The following is a 27,206-nucleotide window of genomic DNA, read 5'->3' on the forward strand; positions in this document are numbered from 1 at the left end:
AGCGAAGCATGCTGCGCTCTCTTGCTGGCCCAGCAGAAGGAGGGGGGCCAAACGTCTGATGTACCTCGCTGCAGTACGGAAGTGGGGACAGTGTACCTGTCAAAAACAGGTACCTGTCCCCCCCCCCCCCCAAAGGTGCAAAATGTGGCACTGGAGGGGGGGGGGGAGGAATCAGATAAGCGGAAGTTCCACTTTTGTGTGGAACTCCACTTTGAGGTATAATTCCAGGACAAACCTAACTACTCTTAAAAATGCTGCCCGCCCTCTCCTAACATCTATTCTTACTAACCTGTGTAAGAAAAATTTGTATACTTATCTATATTCAGGCCGCTCTGGGGGGAGAAGACGACTGATGGGTCATAGAAGCCTATGGGTGACGTCACTGCTCCCAGGCATCACCAGCATTGGCTGACCCAAGGGAGATCATGTGACCAGACCAGAACAGCTTAAAATTAAGTACAGGGAGTCCCAGAGTTATGATCATCTTACTTACGAACGGCAGGTGGCGCCGGCGGGCACATCGGAAAAAAAATCGGAAAAACAGAGGAAAACAACGTTGGTAAAACAGCAGAAAACAGCAGAAAACGATGCCGGAAAACAGCGGAAAACAACGGAAACGACGTTCTGCGAATGCCCGTCCAGATTATGAACAAATTCGACTTCAGAACAAACAGGCAGTCCTTAACCTGTTCGTATACAGATATTTCTTATGCAGGTTAGTCAGAATAGGTGTTAGGAGGAGGGAGGGAGTATTTTTTAGGAAAAGTTAGGTTTTGACTAGAATTCTACTTTGAACACCTTTTGCTTTGATGTTCTTGGAATGTATTTCACTGATTTCTACTAATAGTTCAGTTGGGCTTTAAAGCGGTTCTTCAGTCATTTCTTAAAAAATATAAAAGTCAGCAGCTACAAATACTATACTTTAATAAAAGGTCACTTACTGTTCCTAAAACCCGGTGCCATCCTCACCTGGGCCAGCTTCTTCAACAGTCTTTGGACCCCAGCATCGGCATATTAACCCCCCTGACGGTATTCCCGAGTCTGACTTGGGGTGGATTTTTCATACCAAAAGCGGTATCCCCGAGCCAGACTCGGGACTGCATCGCTGGATCCAGGAGGAGGTTTACTTACCTTCTCCCTCGGATCCAGCGTTGTCTCCCCGCTGTACGAGCGAGCCGTGTCTCGCTCGATGCATTACATCGCCGATCTCCGTGCCCTGCGAGCGTTGCGACGCACGGGCACGGAGATCGGTGCCAAATTCAAAAAGTGAAACAAACAGTAAACATACAGTATAATGTAATCTTACAGATTACATTGCTGTATGTAAATATTTCACATCCCCGTTGTCCCTAGTGGTCTGCCCAGTGTCCTGCATGCAGTTTTATGTAATAAAAACTGTTCTTTATGCCTGGAAACTGGAGATTGCCCATAGCAACCAAAACTGTCACTGTACATCAAAAATGATTTTAGACCAGCTAGAAAACAGCGATAATAAATTAGAATCACTCGCAGAATTGAGCGACAGCGATTTGTGGGGAGATCCGTCATCAAATATTGAAATGTAATGACAGTGACAATTCTGCAACTGAGCAAATTTCAGTGTTTTTGATTTGATTACATTATTGAATAATTTTTATTATTCTTATATTATTATTTGGTACAATTATTTATAATTATTTATTATATTATAATTTATGATTTAATTTTTCAAACTTTATCATACCCGGGATGTCTGCTAGACTCTGGTTTGGACAGATTTAAGAGAGTTATTCCTAAGAATTGCAGGACTACAATATAAAACGCCAAATTTTCATGCAAAATAATGGTACCGCTTTTAGCACCTAAAATCCGAAATAATCGTACCGCCAGGGAGGTTAACTGTGGGCAGTCAGCTATGATTCCTTGCTGTTTCACAGCTGACTGCCCATGGCGCATGTGTGAGCTGCAATGCACTTTGCGAATAGTCCCACAGCCTTCTGGGACCTATGGCTTATCCCAGAAGGTTGTGGTCAGGGTGGGGGAGAGAACTTTGGCTCTGATGAGTAGGGGATCTGAGTGGAAGTGGGAACAGGTACCTATCAAAATGATAAGTTCCAAATGTGGCAGAGTAGGGAGAGGTGGAGGGGAAGAGCTGAACATCCCTTTTGGGTGAAGTTCCACTTTAAAGTTGCCCATCAGTGCTGCCAATCAGTGGCCACCGGTGATGCCAATCAGTGCCCCTTCACCAGTGCCCATCAGTGCTGCCAATCAGTGGCCACCAGTGATGCCGATCAGTGCCACTTCACCAGTGCCCATCAGTGCTGCCAATCAGTGATCACCAGTGATGCTGATCAGTGCCCATCAGTGCAGCCTCATCAGTGCCCCTTCACCAGTGCCCATCAGTGCACATCAGTGAAGGCGAAAAATTATTTTAGAAAATTTTATAACAGAAAAACTTTTTTCTTCCAAATTTTCAGGCTTTTTTCATTTGTTTAGCAAAAAAAAAAAACACAGTGGTGAATAAATACCACCAACAGAAAGCTCTATTTGTGTGAAAAAAAATTATAAAAATGTTGTTTGTGTACAGTGTTCTTTGACCGCGGAATTTTCATTCAAAGTCTGACAGCGCTGAAAATTGGCCTGGGCAGGAAGTGCTCAGTAATCAAGGAACTTCACTCATTTTGTCATCTTTCCATCTATTAAATCTTCTGCCCTTGTTGTTTTAACTTTGAATAGTAAAACTTTTTTTTTCTGCCAGTAAATATATTATACAGCCCACTTCCTGTTCCTTGTCTTGTAAAAAGCCTAGGCTTATGACATTATGCACAGCTCGCTCTCTCTCACTCTTGTGAGAGTTTCCCAGGAAGGGGGGGGCGAGTCTTAAGAGGGCCAATTAGAGCTGCAGAGCTGGAGGTGTGCCTATGTGTGTCTGTGTAAATCCAGGAAGTGAACAGGCAGCAGCTTCAGCTGCCCACAGTTAAAATGGCTGCAGCCAGACTCAGTGGAGGGAGATTTCTGCAGCATATTTGGCAAGTACAGAATCACAATATATATAAAATAATATGCAGAATAGTTGGAGGGAAGCTTCAGAATGGCAAAGATGTTTTTATGTGAGCAGACTGCAGTTCCTCTTTAATTACTGACTTTTTTAACCTCTTGCTGGCCGCCATATAGCAATATGCCGTTGGCAAAGTAGCTGCGATATCCTGACCGGATGTTATATGATGTCACCAGGATATCAAGCCGCAAGGCGCCCCCGGGGGCGCGCATCACAGAGATCATTGTGTGTCAGTCTTACACACGCTGCAACTCCAATCTAGGTAAAGAGTCTCTGACAGAGACTCTATCACATGATTAGCTTTGTCGAATCATGGCTGATCACGATGTAAACAGAGCCGTTTATCGGATTTTCCTCACTCGCGTCTGACAGACGCGAGTAAAGGAGAGCCGATCTACTGCTCTCCTGATGGGGGGGGGGGGGGGGGGTCTGTTTATCATTATCATTATTTTTTTATCAGCACAGCCCACCCTCGGATGCCCGCCCAGGATCACCATGATAAAGAAAGGGAAACCACCGCTCCAAGATATCCCTCCAGGGAAAATGCTCTTCCTCCTATCAGTGAGCCCCAGGTGCTGGCTGATACATACACAATAGGCAGGTAGGCAGTACAAAACTCTGGATGGCCACACACCGGAAAAAGACAAACTCCTTTATTTTATTTTATAGCTATGAGTAAGCACGGATTCCATTGCGAAACGCATCAGTTTGCACCCTTTTCCTTTGCTGTGGACCATTTGATGTGATGTGACCTACGAGTTTCAATAAAATACAGGATTTTAATTTTTTTCCGGTGTGTGGCCATCCAGAGTTTTGTCCTGCCTACCAGGACCACCATGATGCCACTAGGACCACCAGGGAATGCCCCCCACACTGGACCTCCAGGGATGCCACCCTAGACCACCAGGCAGCTGCCAATCAGTGCCCAGGCAGCTGCCAATCACTGCCATTGAAAAATGCCTGCCAGTGATGCCTATCAGTGAAATCCAGTGCCAGCCATCAGTGCCCATAAATGCCCATCAGTGCTGCCTTTCAGCACCGCCTATCAGTGCCCAGCTGTGCCATCTATCAGTACCCATCAGTGCAGCCTTTTTAGTGCTGCCTATCAATGCCCATCAGTGCTGCCTATCAGTGCCCATCGTCAGTGCCCATCAGTTCCACCTCATTGATGCCATCTCATTGGTGCCACCTTATCAGTGCCCATCAGTGAAGGAGAAAGCTTACTTATTTACAAAATGTTATATATATTAAAAAAAAAAATTCCCCAAATTTTCGGTCTTTTTTTATTCGTTTGGCAAAAAAAAAAAAAAAAAAACGCAGAGGTGATCAAATACCACCAAAAGAAAGCTCTATTTGTGGGAACAAAATGATAACAATTTAGTTTTGGTACATGTAGCATGACCCCGCAATTGGCATTTAAAAAGTGACAGCGCTGAAAGCTAGAAAATTGGCCTGGGCAAGAAGGTGCGAAAAGTGCCCGGGATTTAAAGTGGGTACGTTTCTTTAGATTGTTACAGATCTGTACCGCATTCAAATCTTCACAACCCTGAACGCTCATTTTCACTCAAATTCCTTTTCATCAATGAAACTAAACAATGAATAAGAAACTCTGACACTTGAAATGCTTCGCCCCTCTGCCCAGACGGAGAGGAAATTACCATAAAGGAAAATAAAAGACGTTTGTCGTGGCTTGTCTAAATATATGGCTGTAAAGGAATACATTAAACTGATATGAAAACGAAAACTCAACACGGGGAAGAGAAGATTTAAAGGCATATTTGATTGTAATGAAATCTCCAAGTAAAATGTTTCCAGCTTTGAAAAACATGAGAGGCACCAAGAGAAAAAAAAAATGCATGAAATTGAATTGGAATATCCTCAGCTTCCTCCATGTCACGGCTAACCCCTCTACGGCTTGCAGCAGTGTGATTACCCAGAGGTATTACACATGCCGGCTTTTCCCTTAGACCTCATCTCGTGAGGATCTTCTGTCTGTGTTTGATTCACCCACGTGTTCCCTAAGGCTATTGTCTCAGTTTTCTCTCCTTTAGGCACACAATTCTCCCTTGTGATGTCCCTCAGACGTTGCGTCCTATTTGCACTCTTCCCTACAGGCATTGTTTAGTGTGGTGTGTAACGCAAGCCCGCCACCCCCTCCTTCCCCCCCATATGCTTCTGTCACATCTGAAAGACGCGTGCCTGTGTCATGCTTTTTTCTTTTTTTTTTTTTCTTATTTCTTACCTTCCCCACATAAAGTGGTTCTGTTCCCGTATACTCCTCCACCACAAAGAACTGGTTCCACACCCAGCCACGCTTCACCCGACCAGACACCTCCAACGACAATCCCGTCTCCATGGAAACCATTCCCAAGAGCTCCGGGCTGCAGAATATCAGCACCACAGTCCAGGCAAAGCCTTGTGCAGCCATCCCAAGTCCACAGGATCCTTGGGGCCTCACATCACGCAGGGAGGATAAGTACGCCAACTGTCATATTGACGGGAAAGGATCAAGCTTCTTGTACTACTCATTCCTGGGCATCCAGCTGGGACCTTGTCCAAAGGGATCTCCAACACCGGCTGGAGCAATAAAGTCCCGGTTAGCCGAGGCTGCAATTGCATGCAGCTCTAGGTAAAGGCATTGACTGAGTACGGTTTAAATGTCTTGGGAACTGAAGCCGTGTAATGTGATCAGGGCTCTAACAGGTGTATTGAGCTCTACCGGGTAGTCTAGGACTACAGTTCTCTGAATCAACCGAAGAATGATCTGTAGAGCTACCGGTGTGCTGCACTCTTCTGCAAAATCCTGTGTTGTCCTCAGGCATCCCTCGGTTTCTTGCAGCAAGGGAATGTTATATTCAAAGTAGGCTTATTCCTGGGGTCCTCTCATGCTAATGAACTTATAAAGAAATAGGTGGGGCGGGGGGATCAGAATCCAAAACCAGCTGTGCTTCAAGCTTCCTTCTTAGATAAGCTCTTCTCCGTTGTCCTATACCATACTTATATACAAACCTTCTTTGAGCATGCTTGACTATGTTCAAATAGATTTGGCTGTATAGGCAACACTTTGGCGTAATTAGGATATGCTAGAAGTGCATTAAACTGATAAGCACAGCTGGAGGAGGATATGCAAAAGATGTCAAACACTCTAAACGATACATGAGGTTAACGCAAAGAGCTTAGCCTGGCATCCCGGGAGGTTATATTGAGATACTATACCAAAATCCCATAGAATGTAGAGCTGGGTATGGCAACGAGGCTCTGAGCTGCGTTGTAATCCCACCAAAGTGTTAAAACCCATCCATACGCATATTGATGCTCAATCGTATAGTCATTACATGGGTTCTGCTGATATTAAGCGGTAGGAGCTGAATATATAATATTGGACACCACAAACACACGTGGTTGACTATACTAGGATTAATCTATAGGGAATATAATGAGGTGGTGATCTGATAAACCTGATGCAAATAATATTGCACGGTATGCACTATCATACTTGCAGCTTTAGTGCAAATATGAAAAAAGGTGGCATTATAGGATTGTATTAAAAAAAATCTCTGGTTTGGAATGGGATGTATAGGCGCTAAAAAAAATAAATTATAGAAAAAAGGTTGCAATATGTAGAAGTGTCCAAAGGATTGACAGATTACTTAGCATGAGCGGTGCGTGTTGCATCAGTAGTCACAACCTTATAATGAAGCATCCAGGCCTTCCAATCTGACGGTGGTTCCTGAAGGCCATATTCAGTTCAGTGTCCAGAAAATAGCAAGCTTGTATCTCTCATCTTGACCCGAACGTAGGAAACATCAAGACCTGTCCTTGGTGCTGAACGTATCCTGGAGTGCAAAAGGGACCTAAACAAGAGAAACAAAGACACTTATTTCTAGAACTAGACATCTGTTTTTGCTTTTTTTTGACAGTTATGACTGTTTTTTATCACTTTACAAGAGGCAGCAAGTGAGAGAACTATGTCAGCGACCATTGCTGGATTCCTTCAAGGGGGTTATTTACTAAAGCAAAATCCACTTTGCACTGCAAGTGTACTTGGAAGTAAAGTCACTGTAGATCCGAGGGGGTATGCAAGGAAAATAAAAAACAGCATTTTAGCTTCCACATGATTGGATGATAAAATCAACAAAGCTTCCCCTCATTTCAGATCTACCCCTCAGATTTAGAGCGACTGCACTTCCAAGTGCACTTGTAGTACAAAGTGGATTTGCCTTTCATAAATAACCCCCCTATGTAAATGTCTGGCTGCTTCAGCTTCTTCTAGCAGTATTACTTTGGGGTCCATTTACTAAAACTGGAGAGTGCAAAACCTGGTGCAGCTGTGCATGGTAGCCAATCATCTTCTAACTTCAGTTTGTTCATTCAGTTAAATATTATGTAAACCCAACATTTCCTATTCCTAATATGTACCCGTTTTATCATCTACTTGAAAAGTATGAAAAAGTATCTCTTTGTATTGCTTCCTCTGTGTGAAATACTGACCACACTAGTCATGAGAACACACTGTAGACAGTTCTTTAGCAGACTTCTGCTGACATGCCCCTCCCCCCGCCCCCCAATTCCCCCTCACAGCCATTCACTGGGAAGACCAGCATGCTTCTGTTTCTACTACCCCTAGCTCTTATACAGAACAGAGGGTATGTGATCATGTATAAAAAAGACAAAAACATGTATTTATACTTTTTTTACACAAATGTTTTGTTTTTCATTTCTATTTTAAACCAAATGTTTTTTTTTTGTTTTACAAGGTGAGGATTTATTTTCCATATATTTTAAGCTTTGACACAAAAAAATGGAAGCGGATTGGTTCCTATGCAGAGCCTTACCCGGTTTTTGTACTCTCCAGCTTTAGTAAATCGACCCCTTTGCGATACTCTTCTGTAGGAATTTGATCTGAGCATGCGTGGCACTTGGTCCAATGAAAATGCTCTACACATGATCGGATTAGGTCCGTCCGGCCCAGTTGGTCGGGAAATATTTCCAACATGTTGGAAAATTGGGTCGGACGGAGATTCGGACGGAATCAGTCCGATGCATACCACACACAGTCGGATTATCTGACGACACGGTCCGATAGGACACATTGCGACAGATTCTCCGACCGTGTGTACAAGGGCTTACAGTGGAGAACAGCACTGGACAGGGGAGGGGGTGCTGCCAAAGTGAACTTTTTAGGTGGTCCGAGCAACCAATCACCAGCTTGTTAATAGGAAAAGTAAACTTTAGCAGCCCCCACCCTGCCCTCACCTTATCTTTTTTTTTTGCCGACTCCCACTGAATGCCAGGCCCTGCTAAGAGAATGACAATGAAATAAAAAATAAAATAAAAAAACTTTGCTCTGAAGACAGAGTCTCAGACTTCACAAGTATTACATTGAAAGCCAAGGTCAGGATGGCAGCTGTGGAGGCAGTATCTTTAAAGTGGTAGTAAACCCTGGAATTTCATTTTCACCTACAGGTAAGGCTATAGTAAAGGTTAGCTGTAGGTTAAATGAATATCTCCTAAACGTGCAGCAGTAGGTGACGTCACCGGCGCATGCGCTCTGAAGGAACGGCATACCTGTGCCATTCCTTCAGAGCTGTGTGCCGAGGCCGAGACTCCCGCGTGCATGCACTGGAGTGACGTCATAATGGCTTAGCCAATGAGACACCCGTAGTCCTCGAACCCGGAAAGGAAGACCGGGTGAAGATGGAAGCCTCTGCAGCAGTGTCAGCAAGCAGCTGGTGGGCTTTATTTCAAGGTAAGTGCATACCAGCACATTATGATATTGCCTTGCAGGTAGAAACGTTTTTCTTTTTTTAACAGAGTTTACTACCGCTTTAAAAACAAGTAGAAAATTGTATTAGAACTATTCTGAAATGTTCTACTCCAGGCAGATATAAAAGTCATATTATTGTAGCATAATTAAAGCCCAGCTCCAGGAAAAAATAATAACCCTTCCTTGCATTAGGGCTGTGCCTGCGTTGCAAGGGTTAAATGATTATTTCTGCTTAGGGGATGGAAAAGCACTTTTGCTTAGCTGATCCTCTGCTCCCCCAGCAGATGGTGCTCCTCTAGGCTATGACAGTGGGCTGTCTCTTGCCGTCCTCATGTTCAATGCAGGGCTATGGTCCCTGCATCGGTCTTGGTGACGTCAGAGGACCTTGGACAGCTGGAATGCAAAGGAGAAGAGTCTGCTGGGGCTGGTTTATGAGAGTGGAGGAACCTGCAGTAAGGCTGGATTCACACCTATGCATCTTTAGTTCTTTTTGCATTTTGCAGATTTGCACTACAGAACGTGTTCCATAGAAAACAATGATAAATGGACTGTAGTGCAAATCTGCAAAATGCAAAAAGCACTAAAACTGCATAGGTGTGAATCCAGCCTAATGGAGGACCAGGTAATTAAAAAATATTTTCCATGCTCTAGGGAGAAACGCAGCCCCACTGCAGGAGCATTTTAAATTTTTACTAGAGTTCAGCTTACATTTTTTATTTTTTTTATTTTGTGTAAGTACCTGAATTTTTACTTAATATCAATATCGTTCAATTCCCTGCACAGCATCACTCAGACTCAGAAGAGCAGCACCGGAAGCTATTGCTAATGAGGTTTTCTGCATGCAAATATTCAGACAAAGAACAAACTGATAGGCAAAGAGAGCAGGGTGTGCAAAGAGATAGCCTCATCAGTCTCCTGCTGCTCTAACACTGTCTCATCAACAGGCTAGGAGTAGAAAAGAGTCTATAGCTGTAATAGATAAAGTGGCCTCATCTGCCTGGCTGTGCTAGTACTCAGAGCTGTGTAAGGCTACATTCACATCAGCACAGAGGCGGCTGCGAATAAAAATCAACAGATGCTTGCCAGCAGTACTAAACGCTGCCTTCACACGCTGTGTGCAAACAGCGGCGACTTTCAGATTCGTACTGCGTACAAGTCAATAGCCAGCGCCGCCCTTGTTCACATGTAACCCGTTTCATGCAAATAGAGCCTCCAACTATCCACCTCTGCCTGTCGATGTAAATGAAGGCTAAATCTGTTTTTTTAAAATAGATAATTAAAAATCCTCACGCTATTAAATATCACAAAAGACAGAAAATATATCACACCATAGATCGATAAGGGGAGTCCCTACCACCTATACGTGCAATCACTATACATATACAAAAACAATTAGATAAAAGCAAAGCACTCCGCACTACAAATCATACAAATAGATATAAGACACAAAACACAAAAATGCAAATAAAAATAGGTCCTAAAAAAAAAGTCAAAAATGTCACATGTGAATTATGAAGTCCCATACACAGTCCAATTTAAATCTATAAGCAATCTTGGTCTGAAAAATAGCTCCACGCTACAAACGTAAAAGTAAACGATACAGCAAAATTATATAATAATGCATACAATAATACAAATAAAAATAAGTTCTAAATAAAGTCCCAAATACCACACACGAAAAAAAAAATTTGTAACACTATTTTTATGTTCGTAGTGTGGAGGTTCTCACTTTTATCTGATTGATTAAATCTGTTTTTTAACCGCTTCAGCCCTGGAAGATTTTACCCCCTTACTGACCAGAGCACTTTTTGCTATTCGCCACTGCGCCGCTTTAACTGACAATTGTGCGGTCGTGTGACGCTGCACCCAAACAAGATTGACATCCTTTTTTTCCCACAAATAGAGCTTTCTTTTGGTATTTGATCACCTCTGCGTTTTTTCTTTTTTTTTTTTTGCGCTATAAACAAATAAAAATTCGCAATAAGTGTATATTGATTGGTTTGCATAAAAGTTATAGCGTCTGCAAAATAGGGGATAGATTTATGGCATTTTTATTATTATTATTATTATTTTTTTTTACAAGTAATGGTAGTGATCAGCGATTTTTATCAGGACTACGACATTATGGTGGACACAGACAATTTTTACACATTTTTGAGGCCATTGGCATTTATACAGCAATCAGTGCTATAAAAATGCATTTACTGTAAAAATGGCACTGGCAGGGAAGGAGTTAACACTAGAGGGCAATCAAAGTGTTAATTGTGTTCCCTAGTGTGTGTTCTAACTGAAGGGGGGATGGGACTGTGTAGGGGAGATGACAGATCGCTGTTCATATTCTGTATGAACAGACGATCTGTCTCTTCTTCCCATAGAGAACCGGAAACTGTGTTTACACACACAGATCCTGGTTCTCCGTGTGTCAGCAACGATTGCGGGAGCCTGGCGGTGATCGTGACCACCGGACACTCGCATTGGCTCCGGGGGCGAGCAGCATGTGTGTGTGCCCCTAGTGGCCATAGGGAGAAGCGTCCGTACATAACATAATTTTGCCCAGCCATGCAATTCTGCAACAGTACAACTGCGGCGGCTGGTTGGCAAGTGGTGAACCGCTTGCCGCCAAATCACGTACCTGTACATCCTTGGCTTCAAGTGGTTGTACAGCAGCAGGCATCACCCCAAAACTTTTTTTTATAGCTGGCCTTCCGCCACTTTCCACCGCTCGCCCGACTCTAGTCCCACTGTCGATTTTGAATACTTCCGCTTTTTGAAAACTGGCGCCGTCGGCTCCCGAGTAAACCGAAAGTGACCTTGTGTTGTCGCATCCTGGTTACTACATCCGAGACCCAATTAAAGCTGATCCTGGCTTTCTTGGGGTTTCTGGACAGCTTTGAATACTTTCAAGTTCACAGGAGGGGTTTGGGGTCTTATAGACCCCAGATCTCTTCATAAAGAGTACCTGTAACTGCCTATTACTGTCACAAGGGATGTTTACATTCCTTGTGACAGCAGTAAAAGTGCTAAAAAAAATAAAAATAAAGGAACAGTGTAAAAAAAAAAAAAAGCACCCCATCCCTCCGCGCTCGCACACCAAAGCAAACGCATACGTAAGTCGCACCCACAAATGTAAACAGTATTCAAACCACACATGTGAATTATCGCAGCAATCGTTAGAGCGAGAGCAAAAATTCTAGTTCAAGTCCTCCTCTGTAACTCTAAACAGGTAACAGTTATTTTTTTTTCAAGCATCGCCTATGGAGATTTTTCAGCACCATAGTTTGTCGCCATTCCACAAGCATGACATGTTAGGTATCTATTTACTCGGCGTAACATCTTTCACATTATACAAAAAATTGGGCTAACTTCACGTTTCGATTTTTAAAATTCATTGAAGTGTATTTTTTCCCCCAAATTTTTGCAAATACAGTATGATATTAAATGTTGCGATGATTGCCATTTTATTCTCTGGGGTCTTTGCTAATTATATATATATATATATATATATATATATATATATATATATATATATATATAATGTTTGGGGGTTCTAAGTAATTTTCAAGCAAAAAATTCAGATTTAACGGGGTTGTAAAGGTTCCTGTTTTTTCACCTTAATGCATCATATGTATTAAGTTGAAAAAACACCTGTCAGTGACCGACTCCCCCCCCCCCCCATTTTACCTACCTAAACCCTGGAACTTGTCCCACGGGGACACGCCTTCTCTCTGCTAAGTGGTTCTCAGCTATTGATTGGATTGATTGATAGCAGTACAGCCATTGGTTCCTGCTGCTGTCAATCACATCCAATGGCATGGAATGCTGGACTCGATAGCGCTTCTCCCAGGGGGTTTCCTGTGTCGGGAGAGCCACTGAAGGACCCCAGAAGACCAGGATCGGGGCCACTGTGTGCAAAACGAGCTGCACAGTGGAGGTAAGTATGATATGTTTGTTATTTAAAAAAAAAAAAAAAAATTACCTTTAGTGTCACTTTAACCTGTAAGCAACAAATGACAGAAAAGGGGAAAAGGGCCTGGTCTTCAAGTGGTTAATGAATAAAAATTGTCCCTTTTTTTATTTATTTTTTAATCAATGGTTCACGTGTATATGGATGTCCTTAGACTCAAATTTTTTAATTTACAGACATGAACGCAGCACGCTTACATACTTGTGGGAACGTCTCCATTGAAAAAAAAATGCAGCTGCGTTTAAAACCTTAATTAAAAACGCTGGTATTTTTTTTTTATTTTTTTTACAGTCACGTGAATGAGGCCTTATATGTTTTTCAATTTTCATCTGTGTGTTTTTGTCTGGAACCCAGCTTTAAATCCGAGTCTCAGCAGAGCGGAGGGGTATCTCATGAATACAAAGTCTTGGATTCAGTGATTGAACCGCAAATGTTAATAAAGTGACAACAATAAAATCAGACACAGAAGTGTTAGATGATAACAAGATTTCCAGTTATTATCTATGGGTTAGTGACATCCTCAGTAACTGCACCTGCTGCCCAGTCATTTATTGTATCTCCTGCCTCCGATGGGGTTTTCTGAGTATTCCAATAACTACATGTTTTTTTTCTTTTTTTCTCTTTTACCAGTGGTTCTGCTATAGTGCTCAGCGAGATAATAAATATTCAGTTCTGGTCGCAGGTGTTCCAATCTTCAATGTATTTGGGAGTTGAGCCCCCACTTTTCTAAGTTCCATAATGCAACCTCTCTTTTCTCCAGTCACAGCTCTCTGTTTGGCTGAGCGCTACTGTACATCATGTTGACAATAAAAATTACATTCGGGCTTCTGTTTTACACAGCCTCCTGTCAGAATGACTGCAAGCCACTGATCAGGACAAATTGAATACATCCCGACCGTATCAATATTTATTTCATTCTACAAATGGCGATGACGTGTGGAGACGCGGCTACAGGAAAAAGTAACTCTATTTATCAAAGGTGGATGTTAATCATGAGGATGAAAGCATGTATTGACCTGTACCTAAACTCTTAGCCAGTGTACATAGATTTACACTTAAAGAATACTGGAAGTTATGGGGGAAGAAAATGGAGTAATGAAATGTTACACAAATTGACCAATCAGAGGGCAGGATCTGGGGGATGCTGGGGCAAACTGCACCCCCTCCAGATTTTAGTCCCCCCCCCCCAGGTCTATGAGAGTGCATCCATTGAGCTAGGACACTCTTGATGTAAGGGGGGACCCTATTGGGGACACCTGATTTAAGGGGACACTCTGATGGGGACACTTACTGTAAGGGGGGACTCTATTGGGGGCACCTCATGTAAAGAAGCACTTTTGATGGGGACACATGATGTAAGGTGGCAGTCTTGATGGGGACACCATATGTAAGGTGGCACTCTTGATGGGGATGCTTGATGTAAGGTGGCACTCTTGATGGGGACGCCCGATGTAAGGTGGCACGCTTGATGGGGACATCTGATGTAAGGTGGTATGCTTGACGAGGACACCTGATGTAAGGTAGCACTCTTGACGGGGACACATGATGTAAGGTGGCACTCTTGATGGGGACACATGATGTAAGGTGGCAGTCTTGATGGGGACACATGATGTAAGGTGGCACTCTTAATGGGGACACATGATGTAAGGTGGCACTCTTGATAGGGACACATGATGTAAGGTGGCACTCTTGATGGGGACACATGATGTAAGGTGGCACTCTTGATGGGGACACATGATGTAAGGTGGCACTCTTGATGGGGACACATGATGTAAGGTGGCACTCTTGATGGGAATACCTGATGTAAAGGGACACTTTGATGAGTAGTCATGATGTAGAGGGGGACTCTGATAGAGACATCTAAGGGGGCACAGGTTCTGTTTAATAGCGTTTCCCAGGTCGCCACACTGTGTGATAGACTGTCAATGATTCACACACACTGTTGACATTATGACCCCTGAGCGGGGTCAATAATTTAGACAATTTCATCCTTGAAATATTTTATATACTTATGCACATGTGCAAGAGGCCGTCATTCCAGCACTCAAAGACCGGCCCGGCATTATAAGGTGATCTGTGCATGTGCAGCTCAGCTTATATTGCCGGAAGAGATGAAGAATAGGCAGGTTGGGACATTTTATACACCGTTTCCTCTGCAATAAAAGCCTGCCCGCTCAGTTTTTTTTACAGCAGGACTTTAGTTCTGCTTTAAATAGTTCAGAATGGTCAGGCGGTGGGAAAAATCGGCGATCATGTGACAGTGGTCATGTGATCAGAAGTCGGTCCCGCTGGCTACCGATCTTTACCCCAAAACGAGAGCCTTGGCAGGTCGGTATTTGTACTGAGAGTGAGCACTCTTTCAACACAAACATCTACCACCCAGTGACAAATATGTGGGCATTAAAACCTCGTAAAAGAGTTACATTTTTGTCTTTACACTCATGGCTGGGGGGGGTAAACACACTCAGTTGAGTCACATTTTTACTGCCCCCCAAGCTTCTTCTCGCTAAGCTGCAAAGGCAGCCGACAGGGGTATACATATGATGCGGCTGTGATGCCTTGCATAACAGTGCAGCAAAAATGATCTCCACTGTCACACTCGGCAGGCAGTACTGCCACTACGTGACCCATCTAACTCAATGGGGGGGACGCTGCAATCACGCGCACTGCACGTGGTTGTGGAAAACAAGGTTTTCTTTTGGTGATATTGTCTATCTGATTTTCTATCCAAGCTATACCCACAATACTAAATATACACATCTATCACTAAAAATACATACTTTGATTGGTGTTAAAACAACATCTGCCATTGTAGATAAAAAAAATATAAATAATTTTATTCTGTAATTTTTCCTGCTTAATAGGACATTAAAATTATGGTTTTGACACAAAGCATTTGCTTATTTATTTTATTTTTTATTTTTAATTTTGCACATTTTTAAAAGGGAAACTAAAAAATGTACAAACAAAAAGGAAAAATCGGTTTTGACACAAAGTATTTGTTTCCTTTTTTTTTTTGCTTTTTAATTTTGCACATTTTTAAAAGGGAAACTAAAAAATGTACAAAAATAAAGGAAAAATAATTTAAAATATAATGGCTACAAATAAAATAAATGCAAAAAAATAGCAGCTAAGGGGTGAAAAGGAGAGCGGAGTTAATTAGGGTTGATTAGGGTTAACTAAGGGTCAATATGGGGTTAAAGAGGAGCGTATTTTATTTTAGAAATTTTATTGGTAGGGTCGCTTTCTTGAGATCATGCACAGATCAGTGAAACAAAGTAAACACCATGGGGTGTATTCATATACAATTTGCAGAGCTTTTTATCCTGTGAAACTGCATACCGGTATATGTGGTGTGACTAAATCAAATGTTATTAGGCAATTTTCTCTCCAGGTCAAATTTTATTCATTCATAAGAAAATAGGTGCCAGAAAATACGGTATTATGGCCACTAGATTGTGTTGATGATCAGGATATTTATTTCCTGTAATGATCAGCTTATTCTAGTGGCCATAATGCTGTGATTTGCTGATTCACTCTATACTGTATGAAGAGAAAATCGCCTAATGACATTCGGGTTTGCCCCCATTCACGCACAACACATGCACTGTACATACAGTTTCACAGGATAAATTACTCTGCTCCAGTAAAGTAAATTCTTTCAAAACCTCCTTCAACCTGTGCCAACAGTAAAGAATAAAGTTTATCCGCACACAATAAGACCCCTTTCACAATGTGCCACCCATAGCGTCGGCAGTAAAGTGCCGCTATTTTTAGCAGCGTTTTACCATCGGAATTGCGGTGCATTTTGGCCGCTAGCAGGTCGCTTTTAACCCCTGCTAGCGGCCAAGAAAGGGTTAAAACTGCCGCAATAGCGGCGCTTTGCTGGCGGTATAACCACGCTGCCCCATTGATTTCAATGGGGAGCAGCGGTGGAGGAGTGGTAAACACACCTCTCCTTCATCACTCCAAAGAAGCTGCTGGCAGAATTTTTTGTGAAGCCCTGCCAGCGCACCACTTCAGTGTGAAAGCCCTCTGGCTTTCACACTGGAAACAATGGAGCAGCTGTTTGAGGGCGAATTGCAGGTGCTATTTTTAATGCTATAGCGCCTGCAAAACGCCCTCAGTGTGAAAGGGGTCTAAAAGCATTAAATATATAATGAAATTCTGGAATGGTGTGAATGGGACTGGGTGTCACTGTAGGAAGAAGGGAACTGTGGATTGGGTTGGCAGGCTCTGTAGCAGACTTGGTCGCCCTGTAGGGAATGAGGTTTCTGGAGAGTACTGGAGAGCAATGTGGGAGGTTGGGGGGCAGTGTGGAAAACTGTTGTAGGGTGGAGACTCTGTTAAATTGCTGGAGGCACTGCAGCAGGCTGACTGGCACTGCGAAGGATGAGGGCTCTCGGGGGACTTGGGCACTGTAGGAGGCGGGGGGGGGGGGGGGGGGTCACTGTGGGAGGTTAAGAGATCTGCAGCTGACTGGAGGTGGTCTGGGAGAGGGGCACACAATTAGTGATATCATGCATCAGAGCATGGCCAAATTTAGACATGGGCAGCAATGATGTCCTTTTGTTCAAGCTCTGTTCCTCTTGTCATTGTGGAAGACTAAACCCCTGCTTTTAACACATACTGTTGGGTTATTTGGTTGTCTGCGGGCTGGTGGTAAGTTAAGCTTGGTTTTTCCCTTGTATTTATCCTTGGCCTTGTTTGTACCTGTTAGCCTTCCAATGCTTCTTATTGTGATAGCCAGTTATAGATGGGAGCATGTGGCGTCTTTTTTGCATTATTTTTTTATGTAGCATCCTCTAGTGTGCTACTAGTTTCAGAGTAGATAAACCATCATTTGACTCAGGGTTAAGTCTGAGTCGTGAAATCTGGGCCGGGGTTTACTGGATTTCAGGACTGGATGACTCATGCAGGCAGTTCTCTGGTGCCTCCTCTGGTTCTGGAAAGTTGGAGAACATTCTGGAAGCTGAAGGGCGGAAGGCTAAGAGGGTTGTTTTGCATATTTAGGGGAGCTTAGCGCTCTGCCTCAGGGCGGAGCTCAAGTACTGGCCTGGGAGGGTCCTGGCAAAAGGAATATCTTGGAAGGAGCTTTCCCCAAGAGGCAGTGGGAGCAAGGAGGACAGTGAGTACTAAAGCACGGCACAGGGACTCACAGGGGGAGAGACTACCACATGTAGCAGGTCTCTCTAGAAGACAGCAGTGTGCTTAAATCTTCCCTAAACTTGCCCTGGGAGTGCTCTGGAACAGTCAGTCGGGTAGACTGGTGAAGAAAGTCAGTTAAGGTAGACTGGTAAAGAAGCAGCCAGGTGGGCTAGCATTTCCTGCAGTGGTAGAGCTGGGATCGGTATATACAGGGGAGTTGGAGGTGGTCCAGGATGCAGTTCACAACACATTGTGCTATTTTCTAAAGGGACTGAGAATTCCTAATCTGTAGGGGACTGTTGCTTTTCTAACAGAGACAGTTAGCTACCAAAAGAGGAATCATTTAGCGCTGTACAGCGTAAAGGAGAAGAATCAATTAGAGTTGTACAGAGGGAGGAATTTGTCCCTGGTTTTGTTGCTATCAAGTTGGGCATGCCATAATTTCTATTCCCCATCTAAAGCCGCGTACACACGGGCGGATTGTATGGCCTACTTAGTCCGTCATACAATCCGACGGACAGTCCGTCATACTTTCGAATGAACGGACTTGCCCACACACGGCACTTTTTGAGCGGACTAATACGGCGTACTAAGTCCGCCATACTATCCGCCCTACTTTTGAAATGAACGGACTCACCCACACACGCGGAGGAAAGTCCGCTCATTTCGAGCGCGTCTCCAGGTAGGCGGGGCCCGCGAAGGAGACATCGCTGGCCCTGCCGCCTGGTATGGACTTAAAGGGGAACCCCAACGCCGAAAAAAATCGGCGTGGGGGTCCCCCCAAGTCCACAACAGACCCTTGTCTGAGCACGCTACCCGGCCGGCCAGGAAAGGGGGGCGAGCGAGCCGTACCAGGCCGTGTGCCCTCAACATGGGGGGGTGCCTTGGGGAAGGGGGGGCCAAGGGCGGTGTCACATGGCTTTATGTCACATGGGTTGGTCACATGGGTTGATGTCACATGGGGACTATGACATCGTAAGGGGGCGGGGTCACCATGTGACACCAACCCATGTGACATAAAGCCATGTGACACCGCCCCATTGTCCCTATATAAGTGGCCGCGCAGTGCGTCCCTGGCATTCCGGCCGGAGAGATCCTCGAGGCAACATCTCCTGGAGAAGAAGAAGAAGAAGAAGAAGAAGAAGAAGAAAAACGGAAGGGGCGGCGGCGGCGGCGACAGAAGACCGGGCCACCGCCTGTAAAAGAGCTATAAGAAGGCGCGGTGGCCCGGCAGAAGAACCGAAGAGGGGGACAAGACCCCCGAAGTCGGGAGAAGAGGCCGGCGGCGAGGAAGAAAGCCGGACTCCTCCGCTAGCAAAAGAGCTACAAGAAGATAGCGGAGGAGTCCGGCGAGAAGACCCCCGAAGACGGAAGACCCCCGGAGCTGTGCAATAAAGTATTTTATCTCATGTGTTGTGTTTTTTTTTGTACTTTTATTTTACAGGTTAATGGGTAGGGGTACATTGTACCCCATACTCATTCACATAGGGTGGGGGGCCGGTATCCGGGGGCCCCCTTATTAAAGGGGGCTCCCGGATTCCGATAAGCCCCCCGCCCGCAGACCCCGACAACCAACGGCCAGGGTTGTCGGGAAGAGGCCCTTGTTCTCATCAACATGGGGACAAGGTGCTTTGGGGTGGGGGGGCTGCGCGACCCCCCCTTCCCCAAGGCACCCCCCCATGTTGAGGGCACGCGGCCTGGTACGGCTCAGGAGGGGGGGGGGGGCGCTCGCTCGCCCCCCTTTCCTGGCCGGCCGGGTAGCGTGCTCGGACAAGGGTCTGTTGTGGACTTGGGGGGGACCCCCACACCGATTTTTTTCGGTGTTGGGGTTCCCCTTTAAGTCCATACCAGGCGGCGGGGCCTGCGACGTCTCCTTCGCGGGCCCCGCCTACCTGGATACCCGCTCGAAATGAGCGGACTTTTCTCCGTGCGGGAAAAGTCCGCTCATTTCAAAAGTACGGCGGACTGGCATACACACGGGCGGATTGTCCGCCAAAATGCGAGTACGACGGACAGTATTACGGAAATTCCGAAATACTTAGTCCGCCGGACTGCACGCTGAAAAAGTCCGCTGAAGCCCACACACGAGCGGACTGTCCGCTGAAATGTGTTTCGGCAGACTAAGTAGGCCAGACAGTCCGCCCGTGTGTACGCGGCTTAAGTTATCACCCCCTAATAAAACATCAGAACAAAGCTCAAAGACTGTTCTTTGCCTAGCATGGAAATGACTTGTAGCCTGTCTGTGCAGCAATGGGGAACCCGGTCATCTGCAAGGGGGGTAGTGCTACATTTATAAAAGCCACTGCTAGAATGCACAACTGGAAAGAGTGAGATCAGTATTCTCTGCATCTCGTTCTGCCTTGATTTTCTTGTTGAATTTAGCCATAAATGTCCAGAGAGAGGCAGAAATGGGACAGAATTAAGGGGAAAGGTTTTCACAATCTAACATTGGAGGCTTTGTGATGCCCCCTCTAACCCTTCTGCTATAGGCAGGCCCATGACTGCCAGTATAGCTATGAAATGTAGGCTTCTTCATACACATTTAGAAAGGCATCATACATATTCAGAGACATGATTATACATTGTGTAGATCTGGCATGTTTTCACAGGTTGGAAATCAGCAATCATCATTTCAGATCCTGTCCCTTGTTCCATACATATGCAAGGATAGCGGAATGTGCAGGTGGGCCCTTTTCCGGCTTGTCTGCAACAGAAGGAACACTGTTGCTTCCATTTTATTGACCACTTTAAGTCATAGTCATTAGTCTAATTACCTCAGCATGTAAGGGGAAATTGACGATGTGCGATCAAGTCAAAAAATTCAATCAGATTCTGTCACACTAGTCTGATTGAATTGTTTGATTATATCACAAATGTTTTGGACCAAATGGTTCAGTAGACAGAGTTTGATTTCAGTAAAGCATGTGATACATTAATTATAATATCATTATGGGGAATGTAAGTTGTACAAGCTAGAACTGAACCAATAGGTGGCACAGTGGATATGCAGTTGGCTAAAGGATAGATTTCAGTGTCTATTTGTAAATTAGGTTAGTTTTCAATGGAGATCAGTCAATAGTGGTGTACCACAAGGCACTGCACTATGTTTGTAAGTGATATAACTAAAGGCTTGGTGGGTAAGGTATGTTGATTGCTAATGACACAAAGATGTACAATAGGGATGATAATACTGGAGGTGTCCGTAACATGGAACATGAGTTGGCACTGGTGAAAGATTGGTCAAAGCAGCGGAAACTGGAGTTCAAGGTTTCTAAATGTAAAATGAGGGAAGAAGAAACCTTCGGCGGACACTATGTTAGCCAGAACTACAAAGTAAAAATATTTGGGAGAGTTTATTTCAGATAATTTGCAAAATGAGCAAACCTGTGGCCATGTTGTGGGGAAAGCAAATGGGATTCTGGGTTGTATCGCTTAAGGAGTCACCAGCAGGAAGAATTCTCCTATATCACATATGTAAAACAGAAGGCTCGTGGGCCGAAGGCGGCTCTCCAGGCTTTGTCATGCGGCCCTCACATCCAGTTTTGCACCTGGAGCATGACGGAACTCCACCCCCCCCCCACATCCAGCTCTCTCCCTCCATTCCCGCTGTCACTTGTAAACACAGAAGCCTTCTGTGTTTATAAGGGACAGCTTTGCCCTCAGCAGCTCCCAGATCTAATAGGTGGAGCACGGCATCTCCAGAATCTGATAGAGAGAATTATCTCCCTGCAAGGCTAGGCAGAGGTGCCCACACAGGGAGGTGCTAGAGCCAGGCTACGTAGGTGAAAAAGATGCAAATAAGCTTTGGGTAGGGAGGTTGGCATAGCAAACTGTGCATAGCACACCCCTTAACCCTGCACTTTCTACAAAACACATCCCTGAAAGATGCACTCTGTACATTCTGCACCCCTGGACCCAGCACTCTGTATGTAGTGCAGTCCTGAATTCTGCACGTAATGCACTCCTGAACCCTGCACCCTGTACGAAGCTCACCCCAGAAACAACAGGCCCTTTGAGGGCAAACATACTGCTGATGTGGCCCACAATGAACTTGAGTTTGACACCCCTACCCTATATGGACAATTAATTATCGCTAAAGGGAGCAGGAAAAATACTGTTCGAATTCCCCTATTCAGATATTAGAGTGGTTGGCAGCAGAATGTAGGAGGACCTTATTCTTCTATGTAGATCTCTTGTTATTACTAGAGGGATCACCTGCAGGAGGAAGGAAGTCCTGATTCCTCTTTAGTCACCATTAGTTATCACTACAAGGATCACCAGCAGGAGGAAGGAGATCCCGATTCCTCTATATAGATCTTTAGTTATCACTAGAGGTATCACCACCAGGTGCAAAGAAGGTTTTGATTCCCCCATATAAATCTTTAGTTATCACTAGAGGAATGATCAGTAGGAGGAAGAAGATCCTGACTCCTCTGTAAATATCTTTGGTTATCAATAAAGAAGGAGGAAGGAAGTATAGAGATCTTTAGTTATCACTAGAGGAGTAGACCAGGAGGAGGTCCTGATTCCTCTATACAGATTCTTATTTTTCCTAGAGGGATTGAAAGCAGGAGGAACATGATGCTGATTCCCCTATATACATCTTTAGGTATCACTAGAGGGATCACCAGCAGGAGGAAGGAGGTACTGATTCCCCTATATTTGGATAAAAGGAAAGGAGCGCCCAGTGTTCCGAGAAACACAACTTCTGTGTACTATTTAATGGGAACAATTCCCATGAATGGTTATGTTGGATCAAGGTTTCAGAAACCAGAATGACAGGATGCCAGCTTTAGTTGTATAGGCAGCAATCCAGTCTGTCCAGAGCAGTCTCCAACACACGGTGATTCCCCTATAGATCTTTAGTTCTCACTAGAGGGATCACCAGCAGAGGAAGGAGATCCTGATTCCTCTATATAGATTTTTATTTATCCCTAGAGGGATTGAAATTAGGTGGAAGTAGGACCCGACTCATTTATATAGATCTTTAGTTAGACCTAATTTAGAATACTGTGTCCAGTTCTGAAAACCTCACTTACAAAAAGAAATGGATAAGATAGAACAAGTCCAGAGATAAGTAACAACATTTTTGAAAGGTCTGAGGGATAAAACATATCTGGGATGACTTCAGAAAATTAATATATACAGCCTTGAATAAAAAAGGAAAAGAGGAGACCTGATTGAAACCTTTAAATACATTAAAGGGGTTGTAAGGGTTCGTTTTTTATTTTCTACATAGGTTCCTCTAAGCTAGTGCATTGTTGGTTCACTTACCTTTTCCTTCGATTTCCCTTCTAAATGTTTTTTTTCTTTGTCTGAATATCTCACTTCCTGTTTCTCCTCAGTAAACTTCTCACCATCATCCGAGCGGTGTTTAGCCAGCCAGAACAGCTTACTGAACAGCTTACTGAGGAGGAACAGGAAGTGAGAAATTCAGACAAAGAAAACAAAGAACTGGATCCGGTGGAGTTCCGGCGGGAAAAATTTGAAACATGTTCTATTTCTAAAGTCCGTCAGGTTTTTGGACAGCAAAAGTTCGATGGAGCCCACACATGATCGAATTGTCCGACGGATTCCTTCCGTCAGACCTTTGCTGTCGAAAAGTCCGGTCATGTGTACGCGGCAGAAGTTGACTTGTGATTTCTCACCGTCGCCTGTAGATGTCACTTATACCTGGTCATAGTATGCAATTTCACAAACAAAACTAAGTTATAAATATTTATATTTTCTTCAGCAAATCCAGTAGGAGGTTTATGCCACTGGTGCATGCTGAGGGAGATATAAATATTTAGGAAGGCAATGTACTTGCTCTCTTTCCCTGGACTGAGGCCTAGGGAAGTCCTGTCAGCTGTTAGGACCAATAGCCTGTTTTGGGGCCTATCGTGTGCTGAAGTGGTCCTGAAGCTGTTCTGGTCTGGAAGAAGCTGGAGGAGAAATACTCAGGGGAATGCCCCTTGCTGGAGAGAGAGAGGAAGAAAGCTAACCTCTCAGAAGGGTCTGGTGACTCACTTGGAGAATGCAAATTTGGGAACGTGCTTACAGTGTTTTACCTAAATGTTCTGTCACTGTGAAGCTGGACATTCATCTGGAGAGTCTGCAAGTGATTTGCTACAGTATCTGGGACCCCTAACCCTCACCTCCTTAACCAATCTGCAAAAAAACAAATGTGACTGGTGCCCATTATCTTTTCTCAGACTGCTCATTTTAGACTTGGGCTCAGCCCTAGGGTGAAATGCTCGCCGCCTATGTCTCTGGAGGTGCTATACTGCCTTTGGGGTGTCAGAGGCATGCTACAATTGGAATAGTCTTCCATAAGTTGTAGCCAGTCAACTATAAGTGAATTTTAAAATGCACAGGACAAACGTAGATGTATACTCAAACAAAAAAAAGTTAAAAAAACACACACAAAAAAAAATTAAATAGAATAGGGCATACTCAGTAGACCTTTTTCTGCCATCACTGCTATGTTTCTACTCAGAATACACACAAAGACAGACAAACCCGCCTTCTGCCTCACCGTGAACACAGCTCGCCTCTCAGAAATGTGTAGAATTAAATAAACCTCTCCAGTCTAGTCCCCGTGTTGTGTGATGGAACCAATTCATTATGGTCGGAGAATGTTCTCTTGGAGTCAGCATGAAGCTTTATAGGATAAATCATAGCAACTGGATAGGTTTCAGTCAGCACTGCAGGTTGTTACGAGTGCATGTGTAATCATCAGTGTGTACTGAAAGTGAAGTCAAGCTTCTGTTTTTTTTTTCTCTTTTTTCTATTTTTTAATGAAAACAAGCTAACCTAAATGCAGAAAGTGACATTTCATTTTGTAATACAAATACTTTCTGTCTCTGGATTAGCAGGTAGCTGCTGAGGTTTTTCCTGCAAACAGATGCTTTAGATTTTTAAGGCTCGGTTGGTTCACACTTAATGCCAATGCGGCTCACAGCAGGGGTCCTGCGTGACCTGGTTCACCGTTTCAGGTCCAATTTCAGCCCGAATTTTGAGCTGAATTCGGACCTGAAACAGACCAATAGACACACAAATGCAAATTCACACCGGAGCCGCATTGGAGATATGTGAACCGGCTCCATAGAGAGCAGTTCACAATCTCCTGCTATTGCGAACTAGATGTGATGCTCCTGCATCCAATTCACAAAAAGTCTGAACCCAGCCTAAGTGTGTGTGATGATAGGATGTTTATCCATAAGCTATACCTTTAGTCAGATTTTTATTTTTTTTCTTGCCTTGCAGGCTCCCTTCATAGTGTGAAGCATATTTATACCCATATAAGTAAACTCTGATTCAGAGTATGCTGATGATAACTGGCATTGATTTAGGCTCCGTTCACACCTGAGCGATCCGGATCGCGGTCAGAATCGGTACACAAGCTTTTCTGGAGCATTTTTGGAGTGGAACGAGGCCCATTCAGATTAATGGTGTTGCTCTGAAAAACGCTCCACTAAAAAACATAAAAAAGCTAAAAAAAAAAAAAAAAGGAGCTGTAGCAGCTGTCTCTGCAGATCGCTCAGGTGTGAATGGAGCCTTAGGCCGCGTACACACGTGGCGGACTGTCTGGCCAACTAAGTCCGTCAGACAATCCGACAGACAGTCCGTCATACTTTCGAATGAACGGACTTGCCCACACACGGCACTTTTTGAGCGGACTAATACGGCGGACTAAGTCCGCCATACAATCCGCCCTACTTTTGAAATGAACGGACTCGCCCACACACGCGGAGGAAAGTCTGCTCATTTCGAGCGCATCTCCAGGTAGGCGGGGCCCGCGAAGCAGACGTCGCTGACCCCGCCGCCTGGAATGGACTTAAAGGGGAACCCCAACGCCGAAAAAAATCGGTGTCCGTCGTACTCGCATTTCGGCGGACAATCCGCCCGTGTGTATGCCAGTCCGCCGTACTTTTGAAATGAGCGGACTTTTCCCGCCCGGAGAAAAGTCCGCTCATTTCGAGCGGGTATCCAGGTAGGCGGGGCCCGCGAAGGAGACGTCGCAGGCCCCGCCGCCTGGTATGGACTTAAAGGGGAACCCCAACGCCGAAAAAAATCGGTGTGGGGGTCCCCCCCAAGTCCACAACAGACCCTTGTCCGAGCACGCTACCCGGCCGGCCAGGAAAGGGGGGCGAGCGAGCGCCCCCCCCCTCCTGAGCCGTACCAGGCCGCGTGCCCCCAACATGGGGACTGCCTTGGGGAAGGGGGGGCCACGCGGCCCCCCCACCCCAAAGCACCTTGTCCCCATGTTGATGAGGACAAGGGCCTCTTCCCGACAACCCTGGCCGTTGGTTGTCGGGGTCTGCGGGCAGGGGGCTTAATAAGGGGACCCCCAAATACCGGCCCCCCACCCTATGTGAATGAGTATGGGGTACAATGTACCCCTACCCATTCACCTGTGAAAAAAAGTACAAAAAAACCACAACACAGGGTTAAAATATTTTATTGCACAGCTCCGGGGGTCTTCCGTCTTCGGGGGTCTTCTCGCCGGACTCCTCCGCTATCTTCTTGTAGCTCTTTTGCTAGCGGAGGAGCCCGGCTTTCTTCCTCGCCGCCGGCCTCTTCTCCCGACTTTGGGGGTCTTGTCCCCCTCTTCGGTTCTTCTGCCGGGCCACCGCGCCTTCTTATAGCTCTTTTACAGGCGGTAGCCCGGTCTTCTGTCGCCGCCGTCGCCACCGCCTTCCGTTCTTCTTCTTCTTCTTCTTCTCCAGGAGATGTTGCCTCGACGATCTCTCCGGCCGGAATGCCAAAGCCGCGCTGCGCGGCCACTTATATAGTGACAATGGGGCGGTGTCACATGGTATATGTCACATGGGCTCGTCACATGGGTTGATGTCACATGGGGACTATGACATCGTAAGGAGGCGGGGTCACCATGTGACACCAACCCATGTGACATAAAGCCATGTGACACTGCCCCATTGTCACTATATAAGTGGCCGCGCAGCGCGGCTCTTGCATTCCGGCCGGAGAGATCGTTGAGGCAACATCTCCTGGAGAAGAAGAAGAAGAAGAAGAAGAAGAAGAAGAAGAAGAAGAAGAAGAAGAAGAAGAAGAAGAAGAAGAAGAAGAAGAAGAAGAAGAAGAAGAAGAAGAAGAAGAAGAGAAGGCGGCGACAGAAGACCGGGCCACCGCCTGTAAAAGAGCTATAAGAAGGCGCGGTGGCCCGGCAGAAGAACCGAAGAGGGGGACAAGACCCCCGAAGTCGGAAGAAGAGGCCGGCGGAGGGGAAGAAAGCCGGACTCCTCCGCTAGCAAAAGAGCTACAAGAAGATAGCGGAGGAGTCCGGC

The 27,206-nt window shown here is 45.0% G+C and overlaps 1 protein-coding gene across 2 annotated transcripts in view; it reads right to left on the reverse strand.

The window, feature by feature from the left end:
- The window catches only part of CDH22 (cadherin 22), a 604,297-nt gene that overhangs the window by 171,310 nt on the left and 405,781 nt on the right, over positions 1 to 27,206 (reverse strand). For both annotated transcript variants that reach the window (XM_077459248.1, XM_077459250.1), the window contains exon 3: positions 5,280 to 6,891. In XM_077459248.1, coding sequence (XP_077315374.1) covers positions 5,280 to 5,465 — 186 coding nt within the window. In that variant the 5' untranslated portion in view covers positions 5,466 to 6,891. The remainder of the gene's footprint in view (positions 1 to 5,279; positions 6,892 to 27,206) is intronic.

The sequence above is a fragment of the Lithobates pipiens genome, unplaced genomic scaffold (assembly GCF_037356315.1).
Source record: "Lithobates pipiens isolate NorthernLeopardFrog02 unplaced genomic scaffold, aLitPip1_a1.2 Scaffold_28, whole genome shotgun sequence".
Classification (NCBI taxonomy): Eukaryota; Metazoa; Chordata; class Amphibia; order Anura; family Ranidae; genus Lithobates; species Lithobates pipiens.